Source organism: Oryx dammah, unplaced genomic scaffold (genome assembly GCF_014754425.2).
Source record: "Oryx dammah isolate SB20612 unplaced genomic scaffold, SCBI_Odam_1.1 HiC_scaffold_11, whole genome shotgun sequence".
NCBI classification, from domain to species: Eukaryota; Metazoa; Chordata; class Mammalia; order Artiodactyla; family Bovidae; genus Oryx; species Oryx dammah.
This window is the reverse complement of record NW_024070195.1, coordinates 30,951,696-30,979,204: the sequence shown is the minus strand read 5'-3', so window position 1 is coordinate 30,979,204 and position 27,509 is coordinate 30,951,696. Positions and strand designations below refer to the sequence as shown.

The 27,509-nt window shown below is 42.7% G+C and overlaps 2 protein-coding genes across 5 annotated transcripts in view; one reads left to right on the top strand and one right to left on the bottom strand.

The window, feature by feature from the left end:
• Positions 1 to 1,346: 1,346 nt before the first annotated feature.
• Positions 1,347 to 12,743, top strand: TDRD6 (tudor domain containing 6). Of its 2 annotated transcripts, XM_040249525.1 has the most exons (4): positions 1,347 to 7,389; positions 8,431 to 8,555; positions 9,552 to 9,641; positions 12,166 to 12,743. In XM_040249525.1, exons 1-4 carry the CDS (start codon positions 1,347 to 1,349, stop codon positions 12,193 to 12,195), a joined length of 6,288 nt encoding a protein of 2,095 aa, XP_040105459.1. In that variant the 3' UTR covers positions 12,196 to 12,743. The 2 variants fall into 2 exon arrangements, with proteins under 2 accessions (XP_040105459.1, XP_040105460.1); XM_040249526.1 differs by lacking the exon at positions 9,552 to 9,641.
• Positions 12,744 to 15,049: 2,306 nt separating this feature from the next.
• The window catches only part of PLA2G7 (phospholipase A2 group VII), a 35,228-nt gene continuing 22,768 nt past the window's right edge, over positions 15,050 to 27,509 (bottom strand). For 2 of the 3 annotated variants that reach the window (XM_040249522.1, XM_040249521.1), the window contains 8 exons: positions 26,915 to 27,008; positions 24,361 to 24,429; positions 23,264 to 23,390; positions 21,816 to 21,929; positions 20,486 to 20,577; positions 18,980 to 19,150; positions 15,949 to 16,097; positions 15,050 to 15,305 (listed from right to left, as the gene is read on the bottom strand). In XM_040249522.1, coding sequence (XP_040105456.1) covers positions 15,163 to 15,305; positions 15,949 to 16,097; positions 18,980 to 19,150; positions 20,486 to 20,577; positions 21,816 to 21,929; positions 23,264 to 23,390; positions 24,361 to 24,429; positions 26,915 to 27,008 — 959 coding nt within the window. In that variant the 3' untranslated portion in view covers positions 15,050 to 15,162. The remainder of the gene's footprint in view (positions 15,306 to 15,948; positions 16,098 to 18,979; positions 19,151 to 20,485; positions 20,578 to 21,815; positions 21,930 to 23,263; positions 23,391 to 24,360; positions 24,430 to 26,914; positions 27,009 to 27,509) is intronic. The other variant, XM_040249524.1, reaches the window with a different exon arrangement.

Sequence of the window (27,509 nt, the reverse complement as noted above, 5' to 3'; positions counted from 1 at the left end):
AAAGTAGGGAATACTTCAATTAACAGAGAGAGAAACCATGTCCATGGACTGGAAAACTCAATATTGCTCAGATGTAATTTCTCAAATTGATCACTATCTTCAATACAATCCTAATAAAAAAATCTCAAGATTATTTTCCCCCAGAAATGACAAGTGTATTCCATTGAATTAGCCAGAAAGTTTGTTACAGCTTTTCTGTAATATATGGAAAAACCTGAATGAATTTTGGGGCCAACTCAATCAAATACATTGGAAAATGCAAAGACCTTAGATAGCCAAAACCATTTTGAGGAAAAAGAATAAAGTTGAAAGGGTAGCACTACCTAATTTCAAAGCTGCAAAAAACGTCCAGGAGATTTCCATTCACTTGTCACCCAGTCCTACCCAAATCTTGAACAACTGTGGCACACAATCAAAACCACCAAAATGGCATTGGAATAACCCACATATTCAAAATTTCCAATTTTACAACTGTGTATGAGTGTCTGGTTCTACAGTAGCTCCGTGCGTAAATGGAGACCAAACGCCTGCAAAGTGGGCAGACAAAACAGCAAAGAAACACACGGGGTAATCGTGGGGAAGAAAGCATTTAACAGTCTAGGTAACCCTCATCATAACTCTATCCAGGTGATCCAAGTTCATAGACTTCAGAGACTGTCAGCGACAGGCTCCGCGGCTCCGTCGCTGAGAGCGCACAGCCAATGTCCGCCCCGGGGACGCCAGGGCCACCGCACGGTCCGCTCCGGGGAGCGCCCCGGGCCTCTCAGAGTTCTGGCCCAACTCCTCGAACGTGCCGTTCGCGCCTCCCTTTCTCCTTCGCGGTTCTTCAAAGGCTCGCACCGTGCAGGGCTCGGCGGGCTCCGTCTGTCTCGGTCAGACGGCCGAGAAGGAGGTCCCCGCGAGGTCTGGGCCTTGCCAGCTCCCCGGGCCGAGCCGAAGCGACTCGAAGGGGCTCGGAGCAGCGACATGTAGCCTCGGGATCCCGCCGCGTCTCGGCTCCCCGAGGCCCCTTCTGCGCCCAGAGCCTGCGTCCCCGCCGCCCCCCGGGGGTCCCGGCTCCGCCCCGTCCGCCCACTCAGACCCGCCCGGCGCCCGCGGCCGGAAGCCCGGGCTCCTCGCGCTGCAAATGCCTGCGCGGCGGCGCGACCCTGGGCGGTTGGGCGGGCCGTCGGGTCTTACCAGTCGGCGCGAGCAGGTGAGGCCCAGCGGCGACGGCAGCGGCGTTGCGGCGTGGGCGCCGGGCCGGGTATCCTTCCCTGTCCGTGTGTCGGGCGAGCCAGCGTCCGCAGGGCTCTCCTCCTAGCGGCTCCGGGATTTCGCGGGCCGGGCCGGGCAGCACGGCGGAGATGTGCTCGACGCCCGGGCTGCCGACGCCGGGGGCCTCGCTGGTGCTGCGGGTGTCCTTCGTGGACGTGCAGCCCGAGCTGATTCCCGTGCAGCTGTGGGGGCTGCTGGGCGAGCGGCGAGACGAGTACGTGCGGCTGAGCCGGGAGATCCAGGAAGCGGCGGCGGCTGCGCGCGGCCCGTGGATGCTGGGCGGTGCCTCGGCCTTGCCTGGCGAGCTGTGCCTGGTGCAGGTGGGGAGGCTGTGGCACCGCGGCCGCGTGGTCAGCCGGCAGGCGCAGGAGAGCCGGGTCTTCCTGCTGGACGAGGGCCGCACCATCGTGGCCGGGGCGGGCTCGCTGGCTCCCGGGCGCAGCGAGTTCTTCCACCTGCCGTCGGAGGTGCTGGGCTGCGTGCTGGCCGGCCTGGTGCCGGTGGGCGGCGGCGGCGCGGGCGGGGGCGAGCCCCAGCACTGGGCGGCCAGCGCTGTGGACTTCCTTAGCCACCTGCAGGGCAAGGAAGTGTACGGGCGCGTCCTGGACGTGCTGCTGCTCCACCGCCTGGTCCTCCTGGAGGTGCCCGAGCTGACCCAGCAGATGCAGGACCTCGGCCTGGCTCGGCAGGTGCCTGATGGCGTCTTCCGCTCCCTGCTAAAGCGCTACCTCTCGGCCACAACGCCTATCCTGGGCCCCAGGGCCCCGGTGGTCCCGCGAGTCCCCCCTAAGCAGGAGCAGCCTGGCCTGGATTACTTCTACCCTCAGCTGCAGCTGGGCGTGACGGAGCCCGTGGTGGTTACCCAGGTGTGCCATCCCCACCGCATTCACTGCCAGCTCCGCAGCCTCTCGCAGGAGATCCACCGCCTCTCCGAAAGCATGGCTCAGGTATACCGGGGCTCCCCGGGGACTGGGGATGAGCACTCTACGAGTGTCCCCTGGGAGGAGAGAGAGGAGAGCCCAGACAAGCCTGGCTCTCCTTGCGCATCCTGCGGGTTGGATGGACTTTGGTACAGGGCTCTGTTGCTTGAGACTTTCCGGCCCCAGCGCTGTGCCCAGGTGCTTCACGTCGACTATGGAAGGAAGGAGTTAGTGAGTTGTAGTAGCCTCCGCTACTTGCTGCCTGAATATTTTCGGATGCCTGTGGTGACCTACCCTTGCGCACTGTACGGACTCTGGGATGGTGGGAGAGGTTGGTCTCGGTCACAGGTCGGTGACCTGAAGGCACTGATTCTGGGCCAGGCAGTGAATGCAAAGATTGAATTTTATTGTTCCTTCGAGCATGTGTATTACATCACCTTATATGGCGAAGATGGGATTAATCTTAACTGTGTGTTCGGAGCACAGTCCTGTTGCTTGGCTGACCTATTCCTTCAGAGCCAGGGCAGAGAACAGGAGGAAGAGGAGGAAGAACCAGAAACAGCTTTTCAGTGTCAGTCTTCTGCGGAAGAAATGGATGAAGAGATTTCACTCCCCACCTTACCATCTATCAGGTTAAAGATGAACACCTTCTATGACGCCCAGGTGGAGTTTGTGAAAAATCCTTCTGAGTTTTGGATTAGGTTGAGGAAACACAGTGGCACCTTCAGCAAACTGATGAAGAAAATGTGCAGTTTCTATGCCTCCGCCAGTAAGCTGGATGGTGTCATCTTGAAACCCGAAGCCGATGATCTTTGCTGTGTCAAATGGAAAGAAAATGGCTACTTCCGGGCTATGGTCACCCGATTAGACGACCAGAATGTGGATGTGTTCTTAGTTGACCGGGGCAATTCAGAAAACGTGGACCGGTATGACGTGAGGATGCTGCTCCCTCAGTTTAGGCGGCTACCAGTATTGGCCCTGCGGTGCACCCTGGCCGATATTTGGCCTTTGGAAGAAAACTGGAGCCAAGAGGCAATTTCCTTTTTTAAAAAGACTGTGCTCCACAAAGAGTTAGTTATCCATGTCCTTGATAAGCAAGATAATCAGTATATTATTGAGATTCTTGATGAATCAAGAATGGGGGAGGAAAACATTAGTAAGGTGATGGCTCAAGCTGGATTTGCCAAGTACCACGAATTTGAAACAAAGGACAGTCTTTCCGTAAGTGTCCACTCTCCAGGGCATGTTTCAAATCATTTTACCACAGACAGTAACAGAATATCTTCTGCCAAGAAGGAAGTAGAACAAAAAGTCATGAGGGATGGTAAAACTACAGCTGTTCCAGAAGTAGTGACTCACACAGCAGTTATGACAAATGTTTCAGCTGGACTCGTGCAGGACAATGAGAAAAGAGTGTCTGTTTACTCTCCTTTGGTACAGAATTTCTTGGGAATTGAGTCAGGCTCTTCTTGTAAAGGAGAGCTACAAGTTGGAACTACAGTCGAAGTCAGAGTATCTTATGTTGAAAATCCCAGCTATTTTTGGTGTCAGCTGACCAGGAACACACAAAGATTTAAAGCGCTCATGTGTAGTATTCAGGACTATTGCAACAACACAGCTCTTCCCCACCAGGGAACTACTCCCGCTTGTTTGGCAAAACGAACAGCAGATGGAAAATGGTCCAGAGCTCTAATTACCGGGGCACAATCTTCAGAGTATGTCAACATCATATTTGTAGATTATGGGGACAAAGAAATGGTATCTGTGAAGAATATTTATTCAATTACTGAAGAGTTTCTGAAGGCTAAGGTTCAGGCTTTTAGGTGCAGCCTTTATAATTTAATTCAGCCAATGGGACAAAATCCTTTTCTTTGGGATGAAAAAGCAATCCAAGCTTTTATTGAATTTATAGATAATGCACGGGAAAACAGTCTTGAATTAAAGTGCACACTATTTGCTCTGGCTTCCATTCATGATGAACTGTTTAATGTGGTGGATCTGCTAACACCTTTCCAGAGTGTATGCCATTTTTTGGTACAAAAGAGACTTGCAAGACCAGTGAAACTTCAGAAACCTCTAGAGTTCTCCGTTCAGCTCCAGTCTTACTTCTATTCTACATATGACATGAAAATCGGAAGTGAAGAATCAGTGTACATAACACATGTTGATGACCCCTGGACATTTTATTGCCAGCTGGGAAGAAATGCAAGTATTTTAGAACAGCTGTCCCATCATATTACACAATTAAGTCAAGTTTTGCGGCATTTAAGAACATCTCACTTAGTCCCCGGCACATTGTGCCTTGCCAAGTATACTGATGGAAACTGGTGTAGGGGGGTAATCATAGAAAAAGAACCAAATAAAGTATTCTTTGTTGATTTTGGGAACATTCATGTGGTAACAAGTGATGATCTGTGCCCAGTGCCTAGTGATGCACATAATGTCTTACTTTTGCCCATGCAAGCCATTAAATGTTCGTTATCTGATATTCCCGATCATATACCGGAAGAAGTTACAGCGTGGTTTCGGGAGACTGTTTTAGATAAGTCATTGAAGGCTCTGGTCGTCGCAAAAGATCCAGATGGAAGACTGATTATTGAACTATACAATGATAGCATTCAAATTAATGCTAATATTAATGAGAAGTTAGGGCTCCGGGGTTACAAAGGTGGGACAAGGAGGAAAAAAACCAAAGCACTCCTCTCTACAACTGAAACTCTTGAAGTGAAAAAGGAAGATGTGAAGTTGTCACCTACAGAGTATTTAAGTAAATCAGAGAACAAACCAGATAGTATGGCACTCTTAGGAGAAACATACAAACCTAAGATCAGCTCAGCATGTAGGGAACTCAAATTTTTACAGAGTTCAACAAAGACAAACTTAGTCACTCCGCACCAGGACTCTGTGGGAAATAAAAATAATCAAGTGTCTCCATTAACAACAGGCAAGAAATTAGAAAGTTTGGTGGAGCCCTCCTTGAAAGCCACAAAACTAGAAGCCTCTCTTTCAGAGAGAAAACTAAGAGATCCATGTGACAAAGGTTTGCCTCTAAAAATTTCTGAGTTCCCTAAGAAGGCCATAATGCCTGGATTTAAAACAACTGTGTATGTTTCTCATATAAATGACCTTTCAGACTTTTACGTTCAACTAACAGAAGATGAGGCTGAAATTGATCGTCTTTCAGAGAGGTTAAATGATACTAGAACAAGGCCTGAATATTATACAGGCCCACCTTTGCAAAGAGGAGATGTAATATGTGCTGTTTTCCCAGAAGACAATTTATGGTATCGTGCTGTGGTCAAGGAACCACAACCCAATGACCTTCTCTCTGTGCAGTTTATAGATTATGGCAATGTCTCTGTGGTTCACACAAACAAAATAGGCAAACTTGACCGTGTTAATGTGCTGTTACCAGGACTGTGCATTCCCTGTTCTTTAAAGGGATTTGGGGTTCCTGGGATTTTAAACCATAAGGAAGTGATGCATTACTTTTCCCAAAGGACAGATGAGGCTCAAATAAGATGCGAATTTGTTCAGTTTCAAGACAAATGGGAAGTTACTCTTGCTGATGAACATGGGATCATAGCCGAAGATATGGTGAGCAGATATGCATTCAGTGAAAAATCTCAACTAGAATTTTCTACCCAAATAGTTCAAGGGGCCTGTTCCACATCAGTCAGCAAAATAGACGTCGACACTTCTATGTTTCTTAACTGGTATAATCCAAAGATGAAGACGATTAGAGCTTATGCCACGGTGATCGACGGACCTGAATATTTTTGGTGTCAGTTTGCAGATACCAAGAAACTTCAGCATTTAGAAGTGGAAGTTCAGATTGCGGGAGAGCAGGCGACAGATCAGAGAAGTCGTATCCACTGCCCTCGTATTGGAGATCCTTGCATAGTGAGATACAGAGAAGATGGGCATTATTATAGGGCCCTTGTCACCCGCATTTGTGAAGATTATCTCGTGTCCATCAGGCTTGTGGACTTTGGAAACATTGAAGACTCCGTGGACCCAAAAGCACTCTGGAACATCCCTTCTGAGCTTTTGGCCGTGCCCATGCAAGCCTTTCCATGTTGCCTCTCAGGATTTAATATTTCACAGGGCGCATGCCCTCGTGAGGGATGTGACTACTTTTACGAAATAGTCACAGAAGATGTGTTGGAGATAACAATATTAGACATCAAAAGGGATGTTTGTGATATCCCTTTAGCCATCGTTGACTTGAAAAGCAAAGGTGAAAGCATTAGTGAGAAAATGAAGAAATATTCTAAGATTGGTATGAGTAGCAGTGATCTGAGGTATGAAAAAAATGATGCAGAAATAAAGGGAGCTCTCGGGTTCCCCAGTCCCGATATTGGACTTAAGAAATCAATCAGTAAACTTGGACAAGAGAGAATACTCCATGTGGAATCCCAGACAGCTGAGCTCTTGGAAAGACTCAGCAGAGACTTAAACATCCTTGAAACGCAACCAGGTAAATTCTGTGACCCCAAAACTGATAACATTTTTGAAGCTTTTGAAAACCTAGGCAAAGATAAGATTGGCACCGAGTTGCTGGAAGAAAAAATCAAGGGCCTATTTGGTGACAAAGCAAAGTTTGATGACAAGTCACCAATGTCAGGATTTAACACATTCTTACCACATGCCACTGAAGCAAAGGAGGTCCTGGAACTAAATTCTCTCGAGGTACCACTTTCTCCTGATGATGAGTCCAAAGAGTTCCTGGAGCTGGAATCCATCGAGTTGCAGCATTCCCTGGTCGTGGATGAGGAGAAAGAAGATCTGGGCCTGGTGCCTCCAACCATTACTCTTCCCCAAGGCTGTGACCCAGAGGTCACCCTGCCACCATTGCCAGGGCAGCTGCCCCTCAACTGTGAAGATGAGAAACTAGAACGAGAACTGCCTACAGCCCAGCTGTGTCTGGAGGACAGAATAAACCCTTTGTATTTAACAGTTAGTCAGAAAGCCCAGGAATCCCTGTGCACTGAAGACGTGAGAGGATCCAGTTGTGCAGAAAGCTTTGATGAGGAGTGTAGGCGCAGACATACTTGCGACGCCAAGATGCAGATTGAAATGAGTATCTATAAAGAAGAATTTACAGAATGTACAAACAGAGATGCCTTGTCATCACTGACCTCTCTGTTTTCTGAAGAAGAATACAGAGATGCAAGGAAACACAATTACACCTTACCAGATCATATCCCAGGTATGTGCAGTTTTTGACCCCCCATTCACTTTTATTTAACTTAGGGGGAAACAGTTATTTATCTTAAAGAGAAGAGAATAATTCTTATTGAATTAAAAAAATAATTTGAGGGGAGTTGAAAAACCTGAAAAGAGAATTAGATTTGGATTTTTATGAAGGGTATTTTAAACATGATGAAATTAATGTGAAATAATACTTTATATACTGTGCAAAATGCTGAATTATTTTTGCTTTTAAAAATAGAATGCTTAAAATTTATGTCTCTAAAAAGTAGTCCCATTTCAAATGTAAACAAATCATCTCTGGATCAAGACATTATGTTTTTTGGTCAGTTTTTAAAAATACGTACTGCTCCTTTGCCACGCTTAATGTAGGCATGAGTTTACATTGGGGATCATTTTAGCAGAGTTTTAAAACAACTGGCTTTCTTCGTACATATACTTTGCCGTTTGTTTTGAAACACTTAAAAGAATAGAGTTAGGGAGCCTATATTAATCAAGAAAGTTAACAGCCATGAGTAAATATTGGAGAACACTTAATGCCATTAACTTTTTAATAAGTTTTTTATAAATTATTTTTACTGCTCTTTTCTCGCCTACATAATAAGATTTGAAAGTTACACAAAATGACTTATTTTTTGGTTTTTTAAAAAAACCAATGTTAGACTTTTAAATGTCAATTTTATTTACTAGATTGTTGCATAGTTACAATATTATTACACTGTATGAAATAGAGAAAACAGTAGACTAACGAGAATGAAAATCCTCATGATTCCACCACCAAGAAATGGCCACTGTGAATACTGTGATGGTGCATATACTTCCTTCATCTGTCTCTCACCCTTTCTATGTGTCCACATACATACACTTTTAAAAACTAAATAGAGATCATGGTATTTAGGGAGACAGAACACGTTGTACTGTGCCATGATGTCGATGATATGGGAGTGGTAAATGCATGGTAAGGAAATGCTTTGCTTGCACGTCTAACATTAAGAAATTAAGAGATATGCTTTGACTCTTGCTGTATTCAATCTGGCAGCTCAACCAGAGAACACGTACACTCTGAAAGGATTTACTGTTGGATCCAAATGTGTTGTGTGGTCAGGTCTCAGAAACACATGGTCTAAGTGTGAGATTTTGGAAATAGCTGAAGAGGGCACAAAGGTATGTAAAATTGCAGTGAAGTACTTTGTCTCAAAATGTACTTGCAGATTGTTAAGGAAATTTTACCAAACTTTACCAGATTAGAAAATCCCATTGAACAGATTAGTTACCGCTCATTCTTCCTGATAATTGATGCAATGCAAAAACAATTTAAAAAGTTTATGTTTAAGCATTCAGGGCTCTTTTGTCTCCCTGGAATCCTGTCAGTCACTGAGTTGCATACTTTCCACTTCTTATCTCAGTTAAAACTTTTTATACCTAATGCCACTATTTTGTGGTGTTGGTGTTAGTTGCTCAGTCTTGTCCGATTCTTTGCAGTCTCATGTAGCCTGCCAGGCTCTTCTGTCCATGGAATTCTCCAGACAAGAAACTGGAGTGGGTTGCCATTCCCTTCTCCGGGGGATCTTCCCAACCCAAGGACTGAACCTGGTCTCCTGCATTGCAGGCAGATTCTTAACTGTCTGAGCTACCAGGGAACCAACCCCGACTAGATTCCTCTAATAACCTTCTATTGGTTTACCTCTAGTCTTCCATCAGTTGTTTCTCCACATTGCCGGTGTGCTGTTTGTCAAATGAGAATCTGACTCTATCGTTCCCTTGTGTAAAATCTACTGGAAACCTTCAGTAAATGGTGTTTTTCCTGTGGTTTGAAAAACCACCTGTGTCAGAATCCCTTGCCACATTTCCTAAATATTGATTCCTGGGCTTGGCCCTTGCTGGCTGGCTAATGAAGAATTTCTAGGGGGAAGGATTAGGAATGCGTAGACTTACACCATGAGAATTTGAGACCATCCATCTTTGATGTCTAGGCGTAGATACTCAATATGTGTTTTTTTGGACCGATGTACCATTGAGTTGAAATGTAATGTTGAAGTTTAACAAAATCACTGTAACTGCCTTTTAAAGTATTTCATTTGAAAAAGGATACTGTGTAACTAACATAAATCAGTGACAGTGTTGGAATTACCAGTTTCTATTACTTTTTTTCTCTTGTAGGTTTTGGACCTTTCAAATGGCATAGAGGAGGTAGTAAACCCTGAGAATGTCTGGAATGGTATACCCAAATTGGATAAGCGTCCATCTGAGGTATGAGTATATTTAAGCAGTAATTAGTGAGACTGTTGTTCATTTGGAAAGTTGACTTTGTTACTGAAAGGTGCAGGTCCCGCGGCTCACCGCTTAGAAACCATTAAAGAGGCCAGGTTGGTAGAAAGGAAAGTTTGCTTTATTTCAGATCCCGGCATCTGGGTTGGGATGAGGGGAGGGCAGACGTCTGTCCAAAGGCCGACTCCCCCCACTGACAGTAGGCAAGAGCTTTTATAGACAGAAGGAGGGCACTATGTGTAGAAACAACACAGTCATCTCTGGCAGTCATCCTGAAACTGGTCATCAGTGGTCTGACCAGAATTATCTTGGTTGTTTTAGGTACAGTTGATCTTCAGTTCCTGGGCCAGTTTGTTTCCATTTCTTTGAGGCCAGTTATGTCAGGTTATGTCATGGCTACAGTCTGATCATCATGTAGTTAATTTCTCTGTCTGGTATTTCTGCAACACAGCTCACAGGATATGGCTCAGCACATTATCTACAGCCCTTGAGAAGGTCCTTGACTATGCTTAATGACTACATTGTTTTTATTTGGTCTCCTGTGACTGTTTTCCTTTGTTTCTGCATTTTCTCACTTTTCTGATGACATTGATTTTCAGACAAAAGGCAGGCTGAGGACACAGTGGTGCATGGACCATAGGGTCCTGCTCTGTTTCAACTTGAACTGCTTTCTAAGCATTTGTGGTTAGGAATAATGGAAGAAAAACCACTGTAAAGCAGCAAGGGAAAACAGCAACAACACAACCAATGTTTCTGAATTTTATGCCCTGTATCTCTTTGGGAAAGCTACTTATTAATGTTTTCCTCCTTCATTTTGGGATTATAAAAAAGGAAATTGTTGTTTGTGACCTTGGTAAAATACATTTGATGCAGAAAATCTGGGAAAATGGTAAAGTTAAAAAGGAGAAAGTAGCAATCACCTGTAAGACATCCAAAGACAGATTAATCGGTTTGATTTTAAGAATTTTTGTTTATATGGGATATAAACATATCAGCAATATATTTTGCACATGGTTGATTTCATCATACATACACACATAAATTGTGATTTTCAGTGAAGATTATATGATAGGTGATTTCCTGGGCTATGTCTAGACACTTGAGTTTATCCTGTTTGGAGTTTGTTGAACTTCTTGCTTCAAAATCTGTATTGGATAATTCCAATATCTGGTTATGTCAGGGTTTGCATCTACTTAATCAGATACAGACATTCAAGTGATCTTTGTTAAATAATCTCTTGGGATTTCTTTGGAGATTTTTTTAGTTTATATGGTGATTCAGTTTGTTGGATGTTCCTGGTTAATGCATGATCTTTTTCATAAGAGGCACTCTGGTTCGTAGAATTGAGGCTTCAGTTGAGTTCAGTTCAGTCACTGTCGTGTCCGACTCTTTGCGACCCCATGAACCGCATGCAGCACGCCAGGCTTCCCTGTCCATCACCAACTCCCGGAATTCACCCAAACCTATGTCCATCGAGTCAGGGATGCCATCCAACCATCTCATCCTCTGTCGTCCCCTTCTCCTCCTGCCCTCCCCTTCTCCTCCTGCCCTCAATCTTTCCCAGCATCAGGGTCTCTTCAAATGAGTCAGCCCATTGCATCAGGTGGCCAAAGTATTGGAGCTTCAGCTTCAACATCAGTCCTTCCAATGAACACCCAGGACTGATCTCCTTTAGGATGGATGGTTGGATCTCCTTGCAGTCCAAGGGATTCTCAATACTGAGGCATGTGGAGAATGAAATCAGCTCTTGGTGACTTTAGTGTTATGTGAAAGTATGCACTAATGAAAGAGAACAAAGAACTATTTGCCAACATCATCCTGCTGCTGCTGCTGCTAAGGCACTTCAGTCGTGTCCGACTCTGTGTGACCCCATAGATGGCAGCCCACCAGGTTCTGCTGTCCTTGGTATTCTCCAGGCAAGAACACTGGAGTGGGTTGCCATTTCCTTCTCCAATGCATGAAAGTGAAAAGTGAAAGTTAAGTCGCTCAGTTGTGTCTGACTCTTAGCGACCACATGGAATGCAGCCTACCAGGCTCCTCCGTCCATGGCATTTTCCAGGCAAGAGTACTGGAGTGGGGTGCCATTGCTTTCTCTGAACATCATCCTAGTAAAATATAAAATATGCCAATTTCATAATCTTTTAGAGAAACTTTGTGTGATAATAGATAATAGTGTGAGGAAGAAAATATTTTTTAAAAAATCATATCTGTAGGAATAATTCCCTGTAGTAATTAGAATATGCATCTTTTCCCTTTCCCCATTTTTAAAGGACATGAATTTTGTCCTGGTAGCACCCACGTAAATAATCTTCTTGGGCACTCCCTGGTGGTTCAGAGGTTAGGACTCCATGCTTCCCAGCGCAGAGGACATGGGTTCAATCTTTGGTCAGGGAACTAAGATTCTGTAAGCCACAACACACTCTCCCCTACACCGTGACCCCCCACCATTTTTTTTCTTATTTTTACATTTCTTTCTCAACCTGAGGTTTTTCTCTTTTTGTTTCAGAAAAGAGGCCTGGAGATGATGGAGATTTAACTGTGGATTCTATAAGTCTGGTCAGTCAGTTCAAAGCTGCTCTGAAATAAGTGCCATCTCAACCAGACCAACAAAAATATTTGAGAAAATTGAGCTTGTAAATACAAGATATTGTCATTTTTGAAAACTTTGTGTTGAAAACAAAACAGATCTGAGACTGCCTGTGTGGTGTATTTATAGTGCTGTTTCTGTATATATGGAGTTGAGATGTTTCTTCTCCATTTAAATGTGTCATCTTTCTAATCAGTTGGGAGGATTTATTTGGCTAAACAGTTGGCTAACACATTACTCACATTGCAAAAAAAGGAGTATTTTGGTTTCTTCTGAATAATAGTTTAAAATAGAAAATTATAGGTTTCTGACAAGCATAGTATATGATGCTACTTGGGGGGATGGCTTTATTAGCAGTAACGCCTTCAAAATTTTTGTTTTGTTTCTGAAGCTTTGCTGTTCTGGTTTTGACTAATACTGTTTGAATTTAGAAGTATGCTAATATGACACAAGATTTGAATAAAGTTTGTCCTTAAAAGTATAATTTCATTTCATTAAAAAGAAAACATCTGGGACTTCCTTGGCAGTTCAGTGGTTAAGACTCTGAGTTTCCACTGCAGGGGCAGGGGTTCAATTCCTGAGGACCTAAGGTGCAAAGAAGGAAGAAAAGAGGAAGTGTGTGGTCATGGAACAAACCACAGTTCTACAATTAGGGATACATAGTAATGGTAAATGGTAGCTTTCGTGTGTTAGCCCCTCGCTGTCCTTTCAATGCACTTTTTTCATGTAATCCTTGATTCTGAGGTGTATATTAATATTACCGATATTTTATCGGTGAGAAAGTTGAAGCTTTTCAGAGAAGATAAATAATTTGCCTGTCAAAGAGCTAGCAAATCTGAGAGGCTTGAGCAAACCTAGACCAATCTAACTTCAAAGCCCATGCTTTTAAAACAAGGCTTTGCATAGGTGGCAGCATGCAAACAGAGCCTAACATTAGGAAATAGATCTTACCTGTACGCGGCTTACTAGATATGTGACCTGGGCAGGTTATTATATTATTGTTCAGCCTTGATCTTCCTCAGCTGTAAAATGGGGATAATAAAACTTTTCTTGCAGTGTTTTTAAGATTAGAAATAACTTATTGTGCCAGAAAAGGAGTAGGCATTTGATAACTATTTCCTTCTTTTCCCTGAAAGAGGCTCAGTATACACTATGGTAGGTTATATTATTTTAAACTTCATTGGATCCTTTCGCATCAGCCTGTGCCACAAACAGGATTTTAAAGAGGTGCTATTGAATGGAACATCAGTTCTATTGAAATGGTTGTCCATTTCTAAAAAGGTGTGTATGCAACGTTATGAGAACTCTGAAGCCTGATGAGAAGAGTGAGAATTAAAAACCTTAAAAGTTGGGTAAAATTTCAATAAGTAAAAAAAGGAGAGGGTTTTACATTAAGCGTAATTGAAGTAGATTATTGCTTGTTCCTAGGATAACGAATGGACAAATTTGGCTCGTTCATGTAGGAGTTGTAGTTGTGAATTAATTCCTGGGATCAAAGGTCAAAGAAGATGTATGATGGCCAGATTATAGAAAGCCATCTGTTTCATGATAAAGAATTTAACTCTTCATTTTAACATATTGACTCTGAACAGTTATAGGAGAAATTATATTTCTCAAAATGAGTGATTTTGCACATTAAAACATTAAGGTAGGCCTGAGTGCCAAATCAGAAAATGCAGTCACTTATTAACAAGGCAAAAGGAATAGGCATAGAATAGTTAACCAGGCTTGCTTACTAAGTACTGATTATCCTTGTTCTCACTGGCTTTCGTGAAAGTTAATTATGCAGCATTCATAGGAACAAGACCATTCTTAGACCCAAATACACTTGACTGATGAGTGGCAGAAGTGTTTATACCGCTTGGGAAACAAAACACATTTTCCATGACTCCCAGAGGCGCAAGTGTACACATCTTTCAGTGATCTTTTCACCTCCATTTATTGTGCTTTTCTCCTTTTACTACTCCACATAAAATTAAAAAGATCCATTAAGTAAAACTCATGGAAAACGAAGCAGTAAAAATTATGGCCTTTTCTTTTTAAGTTAGCAAAACTGGAATTTCTTCAAAGTTGAATCTTGATCTCTTTTTTTTTTCACTTTCCCTGTTTTCATGTTTTTAATTAATTTTTATTGGAGTACAGTGCTGTGTTAATTTCTACTGGACAGCAAAATGTGTCAGCCATACACACGCCTATATTCTCTCCCTTTATATCCTTTGCAGCCTAGGGTTGAATCAGTAACTTTATGTGTGATGGCTGGAATCGAGGGCCACTCATATGCACCTTTCTTTAGTAAACAGAATGTCTCTGAGGTAAACACAGTGAATGCAAGCAAATCACCAAGTTGCTTTAATCTGCTGCCTTTGTTTTGTCACCAGCCTCCATCCCCGTGTGGTCGTCTTATTGAAAGTGTGCTCTAGCGCTAACTCCACGGTAAAGCAATGGCTTTATTATCCACCTGGTCTGCCTTTTCTTACTGTGACCCCAGGTCAAATGGAAGCGCTGCCACATCCTACATAGCAGACCATGATGCCAAAACTCAATTCTATAGCCTATAACAGAAAAAAAGAGGCAAGAAAATTGTTTATTGTATTTGTAGGAGTTGTAGGTCACTGTAACACATTTTCAGTGGCCTTGTGCCTGTTTTATTATATGTGTCTGTTGAACTAATGTAAAATCATTTTTTTTTTACTGTGAAAAAGAATCACTTTAGTAAAACTAAAATTTAGGCTGCTATGATTTTCATATGTAGCCGTCTTTTTCTAAATTTAAAGGGAAAAAAAGTAATACAAGCTTCAGTCACTACTGTGGTATAGCCTACATTTTTTAATATGAGCTATTTGAGAAAATACATTAAAATCATATACACACACACTTTTAGACAAGTTTGTAAACAAAACTTTTTAAAAAGCTCTTTTAATCTAAATTTGGTCTCTCTATTCCTGTGGAGTTCTGCAGAGTGGCTTGGTGGTTGGTTGTGTCAATGTTGGTCCCTGGAATAAGATTGTCATCTTCGCCTTCAACTAAAGAATCCCACTGATCAAAATCTTTCTGAAGTCCTGCAATATAGAAACGTCATATTCAACTTTTGAGAGCATTAAACAGTTCAGTGCCTCTAGGGGGCATCCTAGCCTCACAAACCACACACACCACGTCAGGATTAAGGAGTCGACAAGCCCTCTGTGAGCACGAGGTAGCTGCAACATCTGAATGAGAGGACTGAGGCCCCGTGCTGTCTGAGCATGGAAATCCCCGCCTGGCTTCACCGAAATACTGTTAGCTCTAACAGGCAGGCTTGCTGCCTATGACACAAGTACACAAAACCACAAATTGTTTTCCAACTGATTGACTGCAGTGTTACATTGTAAACCAACTGGGAACCGTTAAAATAGGACTTACGCTGTTAAGATAGGGCTTCCCAGGTGGCTCAGTGGTAAAAAAAAAAAAAAAAAAAAACCCGCCTGCCAATCCAAGAGACCCAAGTTTGGTCTTCTGGGTTGGGAAGATCCCTGGAGGAGGGCATGGCAACCCACTCCAGTATTCTTGCCTGGAGAATCCCATGGACAGAGGAGCCTGGCGGGCTACCATCTGCAGGGTCACAAAAAGTCAGACATGACTGAGCACATGCATGTGAGTTAAGATAGACAGTTTTGTCCTGAGAATCATCCGGTCTATGTCAGGAAAGAAGATGCCGTATCTTACCTAAATGTTTTTGTAAGAACGCTAAGGAAGCTTTGTTGTTAAGGCTGATGGCTACATTGGAATCGATGTCTCCTTTCAGTGTGAATAAGCAGCCAATTATTTTGCTGGCAGCAAAAGTGAAGTCAACAAAATTCTGATGGACTGAACCCCTGAAAGAGAAAGGAGTTATCTGCAAATCACTTTGTTAGACATTATTTTTGTAGTTAAGGTGCAGGAAAGATGCTGGCCAAAAACCAAGGAAACAAAACTTGTAAATCTGATCTCCCTAGATGTACTTAAGGTCACAAGACTGTTCACTTAGGGGTATGAGAGGTGGTTCTAGTGGTAAAGAACCCGCCTGCCAATGGAGGAGACAGACAAGAGGTTCGGTCCCTGGGTCTGGAAGATCCCCTGGAGGAGGGCTTGGCAACCCACTCCAGTATTCTTGCCTGGAGAATCCCATGGAGAGAGGAGCCTGGTGGGCTACAGTCCATGGGGTTGCAAAGAGTCAGACATGACTGAGCGACTTAGTATGCACACACAAGTACGTAAGCATCCTTCCCTCCAGACAAATAAGGCAAAGATTCCTGTCTTGCTTGGCATCTTGGTTTTAGAAGAGATGATTCCTGCTTTGTAGGTCACTTCTGATTTGAGTAGATGGAATGTTTTTTATGTTGACGGTCTTTAAACCCAGAGCCAGAATCCTGCCCCCTTACCACCAGACTTAACTGGATCTCTATTTGCTGTTGAGCAAAACACTTTATATTTCAGCCTTGGATTAAGTAGATTAAAACACAAGCAAAAATTTGCCTTGTATTATTCAAACTGCAAAGCACCTCATAAATATTGCTAATTGATGAACTTGTGGTTCAGCTGGTAAAGAATCCGCGGGCAATGTGGGTGACCTGGGTTCAATCCCTGGGTTGGGAAGATCCCCTGGAGAAGGAAAGAATACCCTCTCCAGTATTCCAGCCTGGAGAATTCCATGGACTGTATAGTCCATGGGGTTGCAAAGAGTCAGACACAACTGAGCGACTTTCACTTTCAAACATCAAATAGAACAGCCACTTTCAATGCACAGTTTTTACTATCTCTGGGCATTTGACATTTGATTTTCTTGCATTTTCCCCCCACTTTATTTCCTTGACATCACATCTTTCCTTCTTTGCCTGAACTACTCTGTTCTTCACTGGCTCGTCCCCTAAATCCTCAAGATTCTATTTTCAGACCAATTCTTTTCTCACTTTGCAGTCTCAGCTCCTCCATAGATTTCATTGATAATACGTTGAATACAAATTCTGTACTTTTCCAATTTGTGACCAGACACATATATCTAAAGGTTAAAACACACCCGTTCCAGGGACTCCTCTGGTGGTCCAGTGGTTAAGGCACCCTGCTTCCAATGCAAGGGGCGTGAGTTTAATCCAGGAACTAAGATCCCATGTGTTATGTGGTGCAGCCAAGAAAATGTAAAAAACAGAACAGAACAAAAAATACCTTTCCAGCCCCACCCAATGTCATTCTTCCTCTTTACTTTGCTACTTTTAAGCAAACCCCTATTATTTTAGTTATCTCTACTCAAAATAGAGCCCAGAACTCTGCTCAGTGTTTCCCACATCCCAATCCAAACTTCGAGTCAAAAGTAGAGAGGAGGTAAATAGTCAGGGCCACGAGACAGCTGAAAGCAGAGCCCTGAATGCCACCTGCAGTGGAGAGAAGGCCTGAAGAGGAGCACGTGGAGGAGAAAAGTAGGGAGCCGTCTGCAGGATGTGAGAAGCGCGGGAGAATGGAGTTGTGGTACCCAAGGGAGGAGAAATGGGGGTAGTCCACAGGTGGCAGGAATGCAGAGACAAGGGCTGACAATGCCAATAGCAACGAGTTTCAGCTCACTGCCAAGGTCAGGAAGATAGACTGCAGAAGTCAGAGTAAACGGAAGTCAGGACAGGGAAGCAGAGAAGGGAAAAAACAGAGAGAGTGATAGCCTAATAAGGAAGGCTGAGTATTCTCTACTATTTCTGTTTTAGAATTAAATAGACTTGCATATACCAGTAAGCTAAATTGACATCCTTACCTTAAATATCTGGGTCCTTTCTCACCATCTATCTAAAGCCTTTTGATTCTTTCAGACCCAATTGTACCACCATTTCTTCTAAGCAGCCTTTTATGAGCACCTTACTTGGTGGCTCAAAGACTGTAAAGAATCTGCCTTTGATTTCCTGGATCCAAGGAACCTGGCAGATCCAGGTTTGATTCCTGGGTTGAGAAGATCCTCTGGAGAAGGGAACGGCTACCCACTCCAGTATTCTAGCCTGGAGAATTCCATGGACAGAGGAGCCTGGTGATCTACAGTCCTTGGGGTCGTAAGAGTCAGACACTATTGCGCGACTAACGCTTTCACCTTCACTTAGAAAAGAGCCCTCCATTCTGTCTCCAGAGTGTTTAGCCTTTACAGTGTGTGTTTACTTCCCGGCGCCTCTTCTCTGCCCTTCTAAGTAAATCAGGTTCAGACAGAAGCAGAAGCCCAGTTTTTGTAACATCTCACTACAAGTTCAAAACCCTATGGGAATTCTTTTTTATCCACGATGTAAGTATACTGTCAACCCTCAAAGGGATCCCATTATAGCTTTGGGAATTAATAAATTCGTGTACTTACCAAACGAGTAAACACACTACAGATCTCAGCAGATCATCTTACTTAAAAAAAAAAAAAAGTTCTAAGCCAAGCCTAATGATGGAATACTTCCCCCTACTCCAGTCCTAGAAATGTGTAGGCTTGCTCTTATATTCAGATAGAAGTAGCATGCATCCTGATGCAAATTTTAATTATCAGCATATGTACGATATATACAAACACTACTCAAAAAAAGTGCATTTTAAAAAGAGGAAGTCTAAATGCACCTGGAAACTGAGATTACCTAATAGTCTCCCTTATTCCAAGTCTAAACAACAAACTGAACAGTTCTAGACTAGCTACTCAATGATATTCACTGATTGTGTATTCAAGTTTCAGGTTTCCGTTTCAGATGACATAATGTCACTTACTGATACTTACCTGATTGTAATCATTTTTCGTTCTCTATCAGGTAAGAAGCATTTTTTCATTCTTATGATATTAGAAGGGTATTGGAATCGTTCCGAGTTGATAAAAAAGAGGGGTTGAGGAATTCTGGAATATACTTCATCACCCACGGGAAACATCCATGCATCCAGAGCGATGCCACACCTGATGGAAGAAGGTTGGTTACATGCTGCCCGCATGCAGGGATTTCTAATATCACAGGGATTCAGAGACAAACACCTCACCAGTTCGTTATGGGTGATCTCACTGGGCGGTATTACCCTTCAGTGTGGGAAGGGGATATCATTAGTTTTGTAAGGCAGCAAACTTGTAATTACATCACCATTTTCTTTAGGAGGCGTTTGAGAATTACAACCCTTAGAAACGTTTAAAATTTTTTTGTCATCCTGGAAGATCAATTTTAAAATAAGTAATTCTATAAAATTGTGGGGTGTCTGTCTGAAAAGATACAGTCTATACACTATTGCCCCTGTCTTTCTAGTTCTTCTGGACCCTGCCATGTTCTCATTATCATTATATTTTTCTGAGTAACAGTTAGACCCTTTCCTTTATGTGTAAAGATACTTCCCCTGGGAGAGTTGAAGAAAAGCATATGGAGTATATCATTTGAAAATGCAATTCATTCTCTTTTTTTAAAGTTAAGTTATCCAATGTTTCTTGGCCTTTTGGAGACTCTATGTGCTAAATGGATGAAAGAAGAGAATCTTCTTATGTTGAAATAGCTTTTAAGAAATGTGAGCTAAAGTTTCATGAATGATCCTGTCTACTTTCTACATGGTTGATTCTTCGTGATCTCATCAGTTTGGGATGAAACAGTTCAAGAAAGAAAATGTTCCTTCAAGTTAGAAGACTGGGGTCCTGACTTTCACTCCACTAGCTATATAATTTTAGCCCATGCTCAACCTTAAAGATGGAAAAAATAATAATTTAAAAATGCCCTGCCCATCTAACATAGAATTGGAATCAACTTCTGAGAGAAAAGGATGTCAAAGCTGAGATACAAAGAATAAAAGTTTGGAGCTGGGTGGTATGTTCTCAGTAAAAATTTCATGTATGAAAATCTGGAGCTGAGATAGTGCAAATGTGAGTTACTGTAAATAAATTAAATGTAGAACTTTTTAAAAATGCCCTGCCAATTGGGGAATCTAGAAAATAGTATAAGATGACAACATTATTATTACAAGCATTATGTCACAGATAATATGTATATATAAAGATAAATTTCCAAATGAAAATGATAAGCCCTTGAACAGATAAATAATAATGAGGAAAAACAGAGATGGGAGAATTTTCAATAGCCAAAGTAGATGTTTCTGTTTAGGAAAATTCATGTGAAGGATTTTATGGAGGCAAAAGAATGGACTTGTGAACTCCAAAAGATCTCTTCTTCACTAAGAACTTGGATACACTCTATATCACATGTGTTATCACTTTCCCCTGTTCCAATAACTTAGCATTCTCTCAGCTTTATTTCCTTACCTGAATCTCTGGTCTTCACTAAGAGTCTGAATAACTGTGGCTCCACCAAAAGAATGTCCAATAACCGCTATTTTATCCCTATCAATAGAGTCCTATGTGAAAAAAGCATGATATAAATGAGTAAGTATCTCACAGGCTGTTCAGAGGATAGGCAGAGATCTTGTGAATCACAAGATTATTATTTCACAGGCATGGTTAAGTACCTTGATTCTTAGAAAAGAAATATATACACACTCACATGACCCACACACCCACACACACCCACACATGTGTACGTATACATACATGCCTATATATATGAACGCTTCTATATAAAAACATGTTAGATATATAATATTTATAAAACATATCTATATATATACTTATAAAACATATGTATAAGTTTTATCTATATATATACAAAAACTTCTTTGGTTTCAGCATCAAAACAAAAACAAACAAAAACCTCGAATAAAGAAGTGAACTTCATGGCTTTCTTCATCACCCACACTTGCAACATCAATGTCATTGCTGATTGCTCCCTCTCCTGCACTCCACATTCTTTAGTTTGACCATACTCAGTATTTATTGAACACCTGCTCTGCGCCAGGCACTGCAGTTCATTTCCCACGAGTTCCTAGTCTATTTGGGAAGGAGTTACAGATACACAACGCAGATGAGGTAAGGAGGTGCCAAGGAGCATGTGTGATAGGTGGCTAGCCCAGTCCAGATGGGCAGTGGGGCCCAGGCAAGCTTCATGGATAAGGAGATGCCTGACTTAGGTTGATGATTAAGCAGGTCTGAGTCAGGAGGACGGGGCGTCAGACCAAGGGGACCACACGTTCAAAGCCACGGAGACAGGAGCGGCTAGTTGACGGACACAAATGACTCACAGTCCAGAGGACAGATCATCATCTTAGTTTGTTCCCTTCCTTGTATTCCACACCCCCACACACTTCTGAGTCTTCAAGCACACTGTCCACTGTGATGTGCTTCCATCCTACCCCAACATTTTGTCTAAAACTTTTGACCAGTGTTTCAGGATCAAGCTCAAAAAGATGCAGGAGCTGCCTAAGAAATTACAATACTTCCACTGTTTATATTATATTGAACATATGAAATTACCTTTTTTTTTTTTTTTTTTTTGTAGATCAAAGGTGGCTGGTGGCAATTGTACACATAGTTGAACCTAATGCGTTTCTCACTGTTGGAATACTTTCCCAGTACTCTTTTTTTTTTTTTTTTGAAGCCCTTTATCATGTTGTACCTTGTATTATAGCAGTAAAACAGACAATAATAAGAGCAACAAAGAAGTCCAGGCCAAGGGAAAATGAATTTTTTTTAAGCTCACCTTCAGCTGTTTCACATCAAACTCTAAATCTAGTACATTCGTCACTGGCCTCCCGTGATCAATGTCCAGAATCAAACTGAGAGCTTGAGAACATTCCTTTGCTCGTTGCTGTAACTAAGAGGATGATTAGAAGTAGGACATGACAAAGTAAAGAGCTGTAACACGTAAAGTTTGTGTAGAGGGTGAAACACAGGACAAAAATTTGGTTGCCTATAGAACACAGCCTAGCATAATGAGCCAGGTCCCAGCTCTGCAGGTACTTATGACTTAGTCTAAATCCTGGCTCTGTTGCTTACCCACTGTGTGACCTCAGAGGATTTGCTTAACCTCTCTGAGCTTCCATTTATTGTATAATAATGTCCACCTCAGTGAAACACAGGTGGGATTAAATGCAATAATACATGTAAAAGCATCCACTATAAAGTTTGGCTTGTTGTTTAGTCGCTCAGTTGTGTCCAACTCTTTTGTGACTCCAAGGACTGTAGCCCACCAGGCTCCTCTGTCCACGGGGTTTCCCAGGCAAGAATACTGCAGTGGGTCACTGTTTCCTTCTCCAGGGGATCTGCCCAACCCAGGGATTAAACCCGGGGGGTCTCCTGTATTGCAGGTGGATTCTTTACCATTGACGGACCTGGGAAGCCATAAAGCTTGGCACAGAGGTAGAAAATAACATGCTTTAATTCACTTGGTCTTCCTCAAAGCCTCATATGAGATACTGTTAATGTTCATTATTTCATAACAGCTAAAACATGGAAATAAAACAAAAAGAATAAGTAACTTGTTCAAGATAAGCCCACTGCACCTGCAGAGTAATGGCATCAGGATTCAAACAAAGAAAGTTGCATTCTAAGGCCTGAACTCTTAATAATATTCTCTATCATCTCAGTCTGAGAAGGCCATGGCACCCCACTCCAGTACTCTTGCCTGGAAACTCCCATGGACGGAGGAGCCTGGTAGGCTGCAGTCCATGGGGTCGCTAAGAGTCGGACACGACTGAGCAACTTCACTTTCACTTTTCACTTTCATGCATTGGAGAAGGAAATGGCAACCCACTCCAGTGTTCTTGCCTGGAGAATCCCAGGGACAGGGGAGCCTGGTGGGCTGCCGTCTATGGGGTCGCACAGAGTCAGACACGACTAAAGTGACTTAGCATAGCATAGCATAGCATCACCTCAGTAAAAAGTAGACTTTAGTTCTAACACAAAAGAATTCTGAATATTCAGTCATCTCCTAGGATTTTCATGTTGTTCTTTGTTTTTACTGTGACCCAGATATTTCAGTAAGGGAATTTGATTACTCAGGGAATCTTCTGACATGTCTTTTGGGAATGGGAAGTAAGGAGACCTAGGGGCACAGTCTGCCCTATGTGAGATAATTAAATGAACAAATGTCATCATTTTGCCTACATCTTTTGGTCAGCACGCCACCTCTTCTCTTCCTCAACGCACCTGCTCATTTCGTAAAGGAAACTCCTCCTCTCCTCGCTTCAGGGTTCTGAGATAGAGCCAAGACTTGCTGCCTCTTTCTACAGCAGACTGGTTCTTGAAATAGTATGTTGCGGATGCAGAGCCATCTCTACGATACAAACAGAATCAATGACTTATGTCACTCGTGTTCCTCACCCCCATCTTTCTGACTTCCCTTCCTCCACTCTACATTTTTTTTTATATCAAAGAGGCCCCAAGGGAGTTCTAAGAAAAAGACATTGTTGCCTGTAAAGAAGGCACTCTGTCTTCATAATTCTGGGAGACCCTGGAGTTGAACACTCTCTCCCGAATCAGATCCCAGCACCACCACTTACTAGCTGTGTAGTTTGGGGCAAATTACCCTTCCTTCTTTGGAAGGAATGATGCTAAAGCTGAAACTCCAATACTTTGGCCACCTCATGCGAAGAGTTGACTCATTGGAAAAGACTCTGATGCTGGGAGGGATTGGGGGCGGGAGGAGAAGGGGACAACAGAGGATGAGATGGCTGGATGGCATCACTGACTCGATGGACGTGAGTCTGAGTGAACTCTGGGAGTTGATGATGGACAGGGAGGCCTGGTGTGCTGCGATTCATGGGGTCGCAAAGAGTCGGACACGACTGAGAGACTGAACTGAACTGAACTGAACTGAACCCTTCCTCAGCTTCATATTCAGCCTCCCTTAAAACAGTGATAGTAACACCTTAAAGGATTGTTAAGAAGATTAAATGAGATGGTATATGAACACGGCACTCAATGGACACAATGATGAACCCAATGATGGTATATGAAAACGAACTCTAGAAATGTTAGCTGTTTTTTTATATACATGACAATCTAATTCAGTCTCCTTTTTTTCTCAGTCATGGGTAATCATAGTTGACAATTCTATCAGTATTTTTCTTTTCCTGCTGAGTAGCACAGCTTATAGGATTTTAGTTCCCCAACTAGGGATTGAACACAGGTCCTTGACAGTGAGAATGAGTCCTAACCACTGCACCACCAAGGAATTCCCTCTAACAGTACTTTGTATAAACCTTTAAGAAAGGTAGAGCTCAGCCACATACCAAGTGACATACCTGTGTTCTACAGCAGCAACTATAAACCCGTGGGATGCCAGATCAATGCCAATAGCAGAATAAATCGTCCTTCAAAACAAAAATGAGAGAAGCATTCAACTACCAGTCACAATTACAAGGGATCCACAAATAAAACCTGGGAATTGGATGGTAGGACTCCCCCTGTAGGTGTGCCCTGGGGTAAAGCATAGGGCTGTGGTTCTCAAAAGGGGCTGATTTTAGTCCTCTGGGGATATTTGACAATGTCTGGTGGTATTTTCATTATCAGGAGTAGGGGGCTGTATATTACTGCCATCCAGTGGATAGAGATACTGCTAAAACCAATCTGTGATGTACAGGACTACCTCCACAACAGGAAATGATCCAGTCCAAAGCATCCGGGGTACCAAGGCTGAGAAACACTGGTGCAGTGATGATAAATACTGCCTTTGAGAGTTCTCGGTTTAAATCTTGGCTCTGCCTGTTTCTAGTTATATGACTTTAAATACTTACATTACTCCATTTCTGTCCTCATCAGTGGGGACAGATAATAAAGTTTTGGCTTTAGAATAATTATAAGGGTTTTTTTTTTTCCATTTTTTGGCCACACCAAGTGGCATGGGGACTTTAGTTCCCTGGCCAGGGATTGAACTCATGTCCCTATTGGAAGCACAGAGTCTTAACCACTGGACCACCAGGGAAGTCCCAGTTACTAGGTCATGAAAAGAAAATACGTAACAGAGGCAGGTTGTACAATGTGATGCTTAAGACAACAGGACCTACACTCTGACCACTGCAAGTTATTGGATTCTGGCTCCTTCACTTACTAGCTGTCTACCTGGGATAAATCACTTATCTTTTCTCTGCTTTGGTTCTTTACCCGCAGAAGGGAGATGTTATAACATCTGGAATCTGGTGGGATTATTATAAGGATTTAGTAAGTTAACACATGTTCAGTGCTTATAACCATGTCTAAAACAGTGGAAATACCAAACACAAGTCAGCTGTTAGGTAAATGGCTAGACAGGGTGAGATGGTTCAAGAGTCATGTGCTAATAAGCAATTACATTTAGAATCCTTCCACATCTTGGTTCTGCACAATCTTCTTCTATCATGTATTCTTTTTTTTTTTTTTGACATGAACCATTTTTAAAGTCTTTATTGAATTCATTATAATATTGCCTCTGTTTTTTTTTTTTGTTTTGTTTGGGTTGCGAGGCATGTGGCATCCTAACTCCCTGACCAGGGACTGAACTTGCACCCCCAGGATTCAAAGGCAAAGTCTTAACAACTGGATCAAAAGGGAACTCCTGCCTATTATGTATTCCAGAGTAAATGGCCATAAAGAAAAAGAAGATGGTCGGTGAGTATCATGCTTTCTTCTCCTGATGATGGAAGGCCAACTCAGGAAGAGAAAATCATCTAGTATAGGGATCAGCAAAACCTTTTCTGTAAAAAGCCAGAGAGTAATTGCCTCCAGCTCTGCGGGCCTTACGTTATTTGTCTCAGACTCAGTTCTGCCGCTGTAGCACAAGACTAGAAGAGACAATGGGGAAAGTAAATGCGTGTGGCTGGTGTTTCGATAAAACCGTATACACAGATGCAGGAGCAGGCTGAATGTGGTCCTCAAAGTCTGAGATGCCGATCGTTGGTCTCATAGGAATCAAATAACTAGTTGGGCTACAATTAAACAAGTGAAAATTTCTCATTGCAGATGCTACCTGATTTTTTTTAACCAGCTAAAAGCCACTTTTTCTTTTCTAAAATTCTTATAAACCTGAGGCAGAAGACAGGAAGGGAGTTGAGAAAATGTCAAAAAAAAAAAAAAAAAAAAAAAAGTAGACGGGGTGGTAGCCACGAAAACATGCTACCTGTCATTATCCAGAGACCACAGTTGACTAAAGAGCCCGCCCAGCTCCTGCCCCAGTGGGTCCAAGTAAAGCAAGGCTTCCTGTAGGTTGGTTCTAGTGACAGGGCATGGCGTGTGTTTACCATAGGTCCCTTCCTATGTGATGCAAAACTCTGATGAGCAAATCTTGGTAAAGCTCTCCCTCCATCAGCCTGGCCCAGGTTTTCTTAGAACTGTACGACATTCATACCCTTCATACCCAGTCCTTCTGTTTCCCATCTCCTTCTTAACTGTCCAGCCTCCATTACAGGCTGAAATCTCTCCCCATCTTCTCTACTCCTTCCCTTCTATCCTTCATGGGCATTTCCCAATACATGCCTTTCACAGCTAATCTACTCATGATGTCTATTTCTTGGAGAATCTGAACTAATAAAGTGAATGATTTTGAGAGTGTAAATACTGTTATATAGAAAGACAACCACCCAAATTGCAACCGCCCCTCTCCTCTGTTGTGAGGCTGGTCTCCATGGGCTGGAGGCAGGAAAAGACAGGGCTAAGGACTGATTAGCAGATCACAGCTAATTCTGAAGGAACTCCAAGTCCTCCCAGGACAAGGACCAGCCTGACACTCCAAAATCTGCTGTCCCCCTATTTTTTTTTTGAGGGGGAATGCATTCAATCATTGATCCCTGGAGGCTAAAATTGTTCAGCCTCTTGACACTTTACCTGAATGCTCCAAGACCATGAGAAAAAATAATTAGTGGGTATTTTTCCCCAGTCCTCAGAGGTGCATTCCAGGCTGCAGGAGTTGTCATTGAACCTAGAGAGCAGTGGGAGGTGATAATGAGTGTCTTTTTCTGACTTGAATATCGCTGGTTAATTTAACTTACATCTCCTGAGTATAAAAACCTGACCCATGGAATTTATTCTTTTATGCATCAATAGTAAATTCATGTCAAAAAAGTCTCCTACTAGAAACCACCAAGCATGGGCATGAACCACTTGTTTTTTCTTAAGACCATAGGATCATGAATTATCAGTTCTCACTGTCAGCTCTGAACTTGAGGTGAGACATTTCCTACTGAGAGGTGTATTCAGGAAGGCTGCTCCTTATCATCAATCCCAGATCTTGCCAAAACTTCAAAGGGAATGTTCTGAAACCAAACAACCAGTAAACCTCAGGAGCACTATACTGAGATTCAGAATCTTCAAATGGGAAACTCCTGCCACTCTAATTTGATCAAGGTCAAGAGAAAGATGGAGAGACCTTAGACTTCACCCTCAGATGTGGCTTTGGATGAAGTTCTGCCACTGAGGAGCT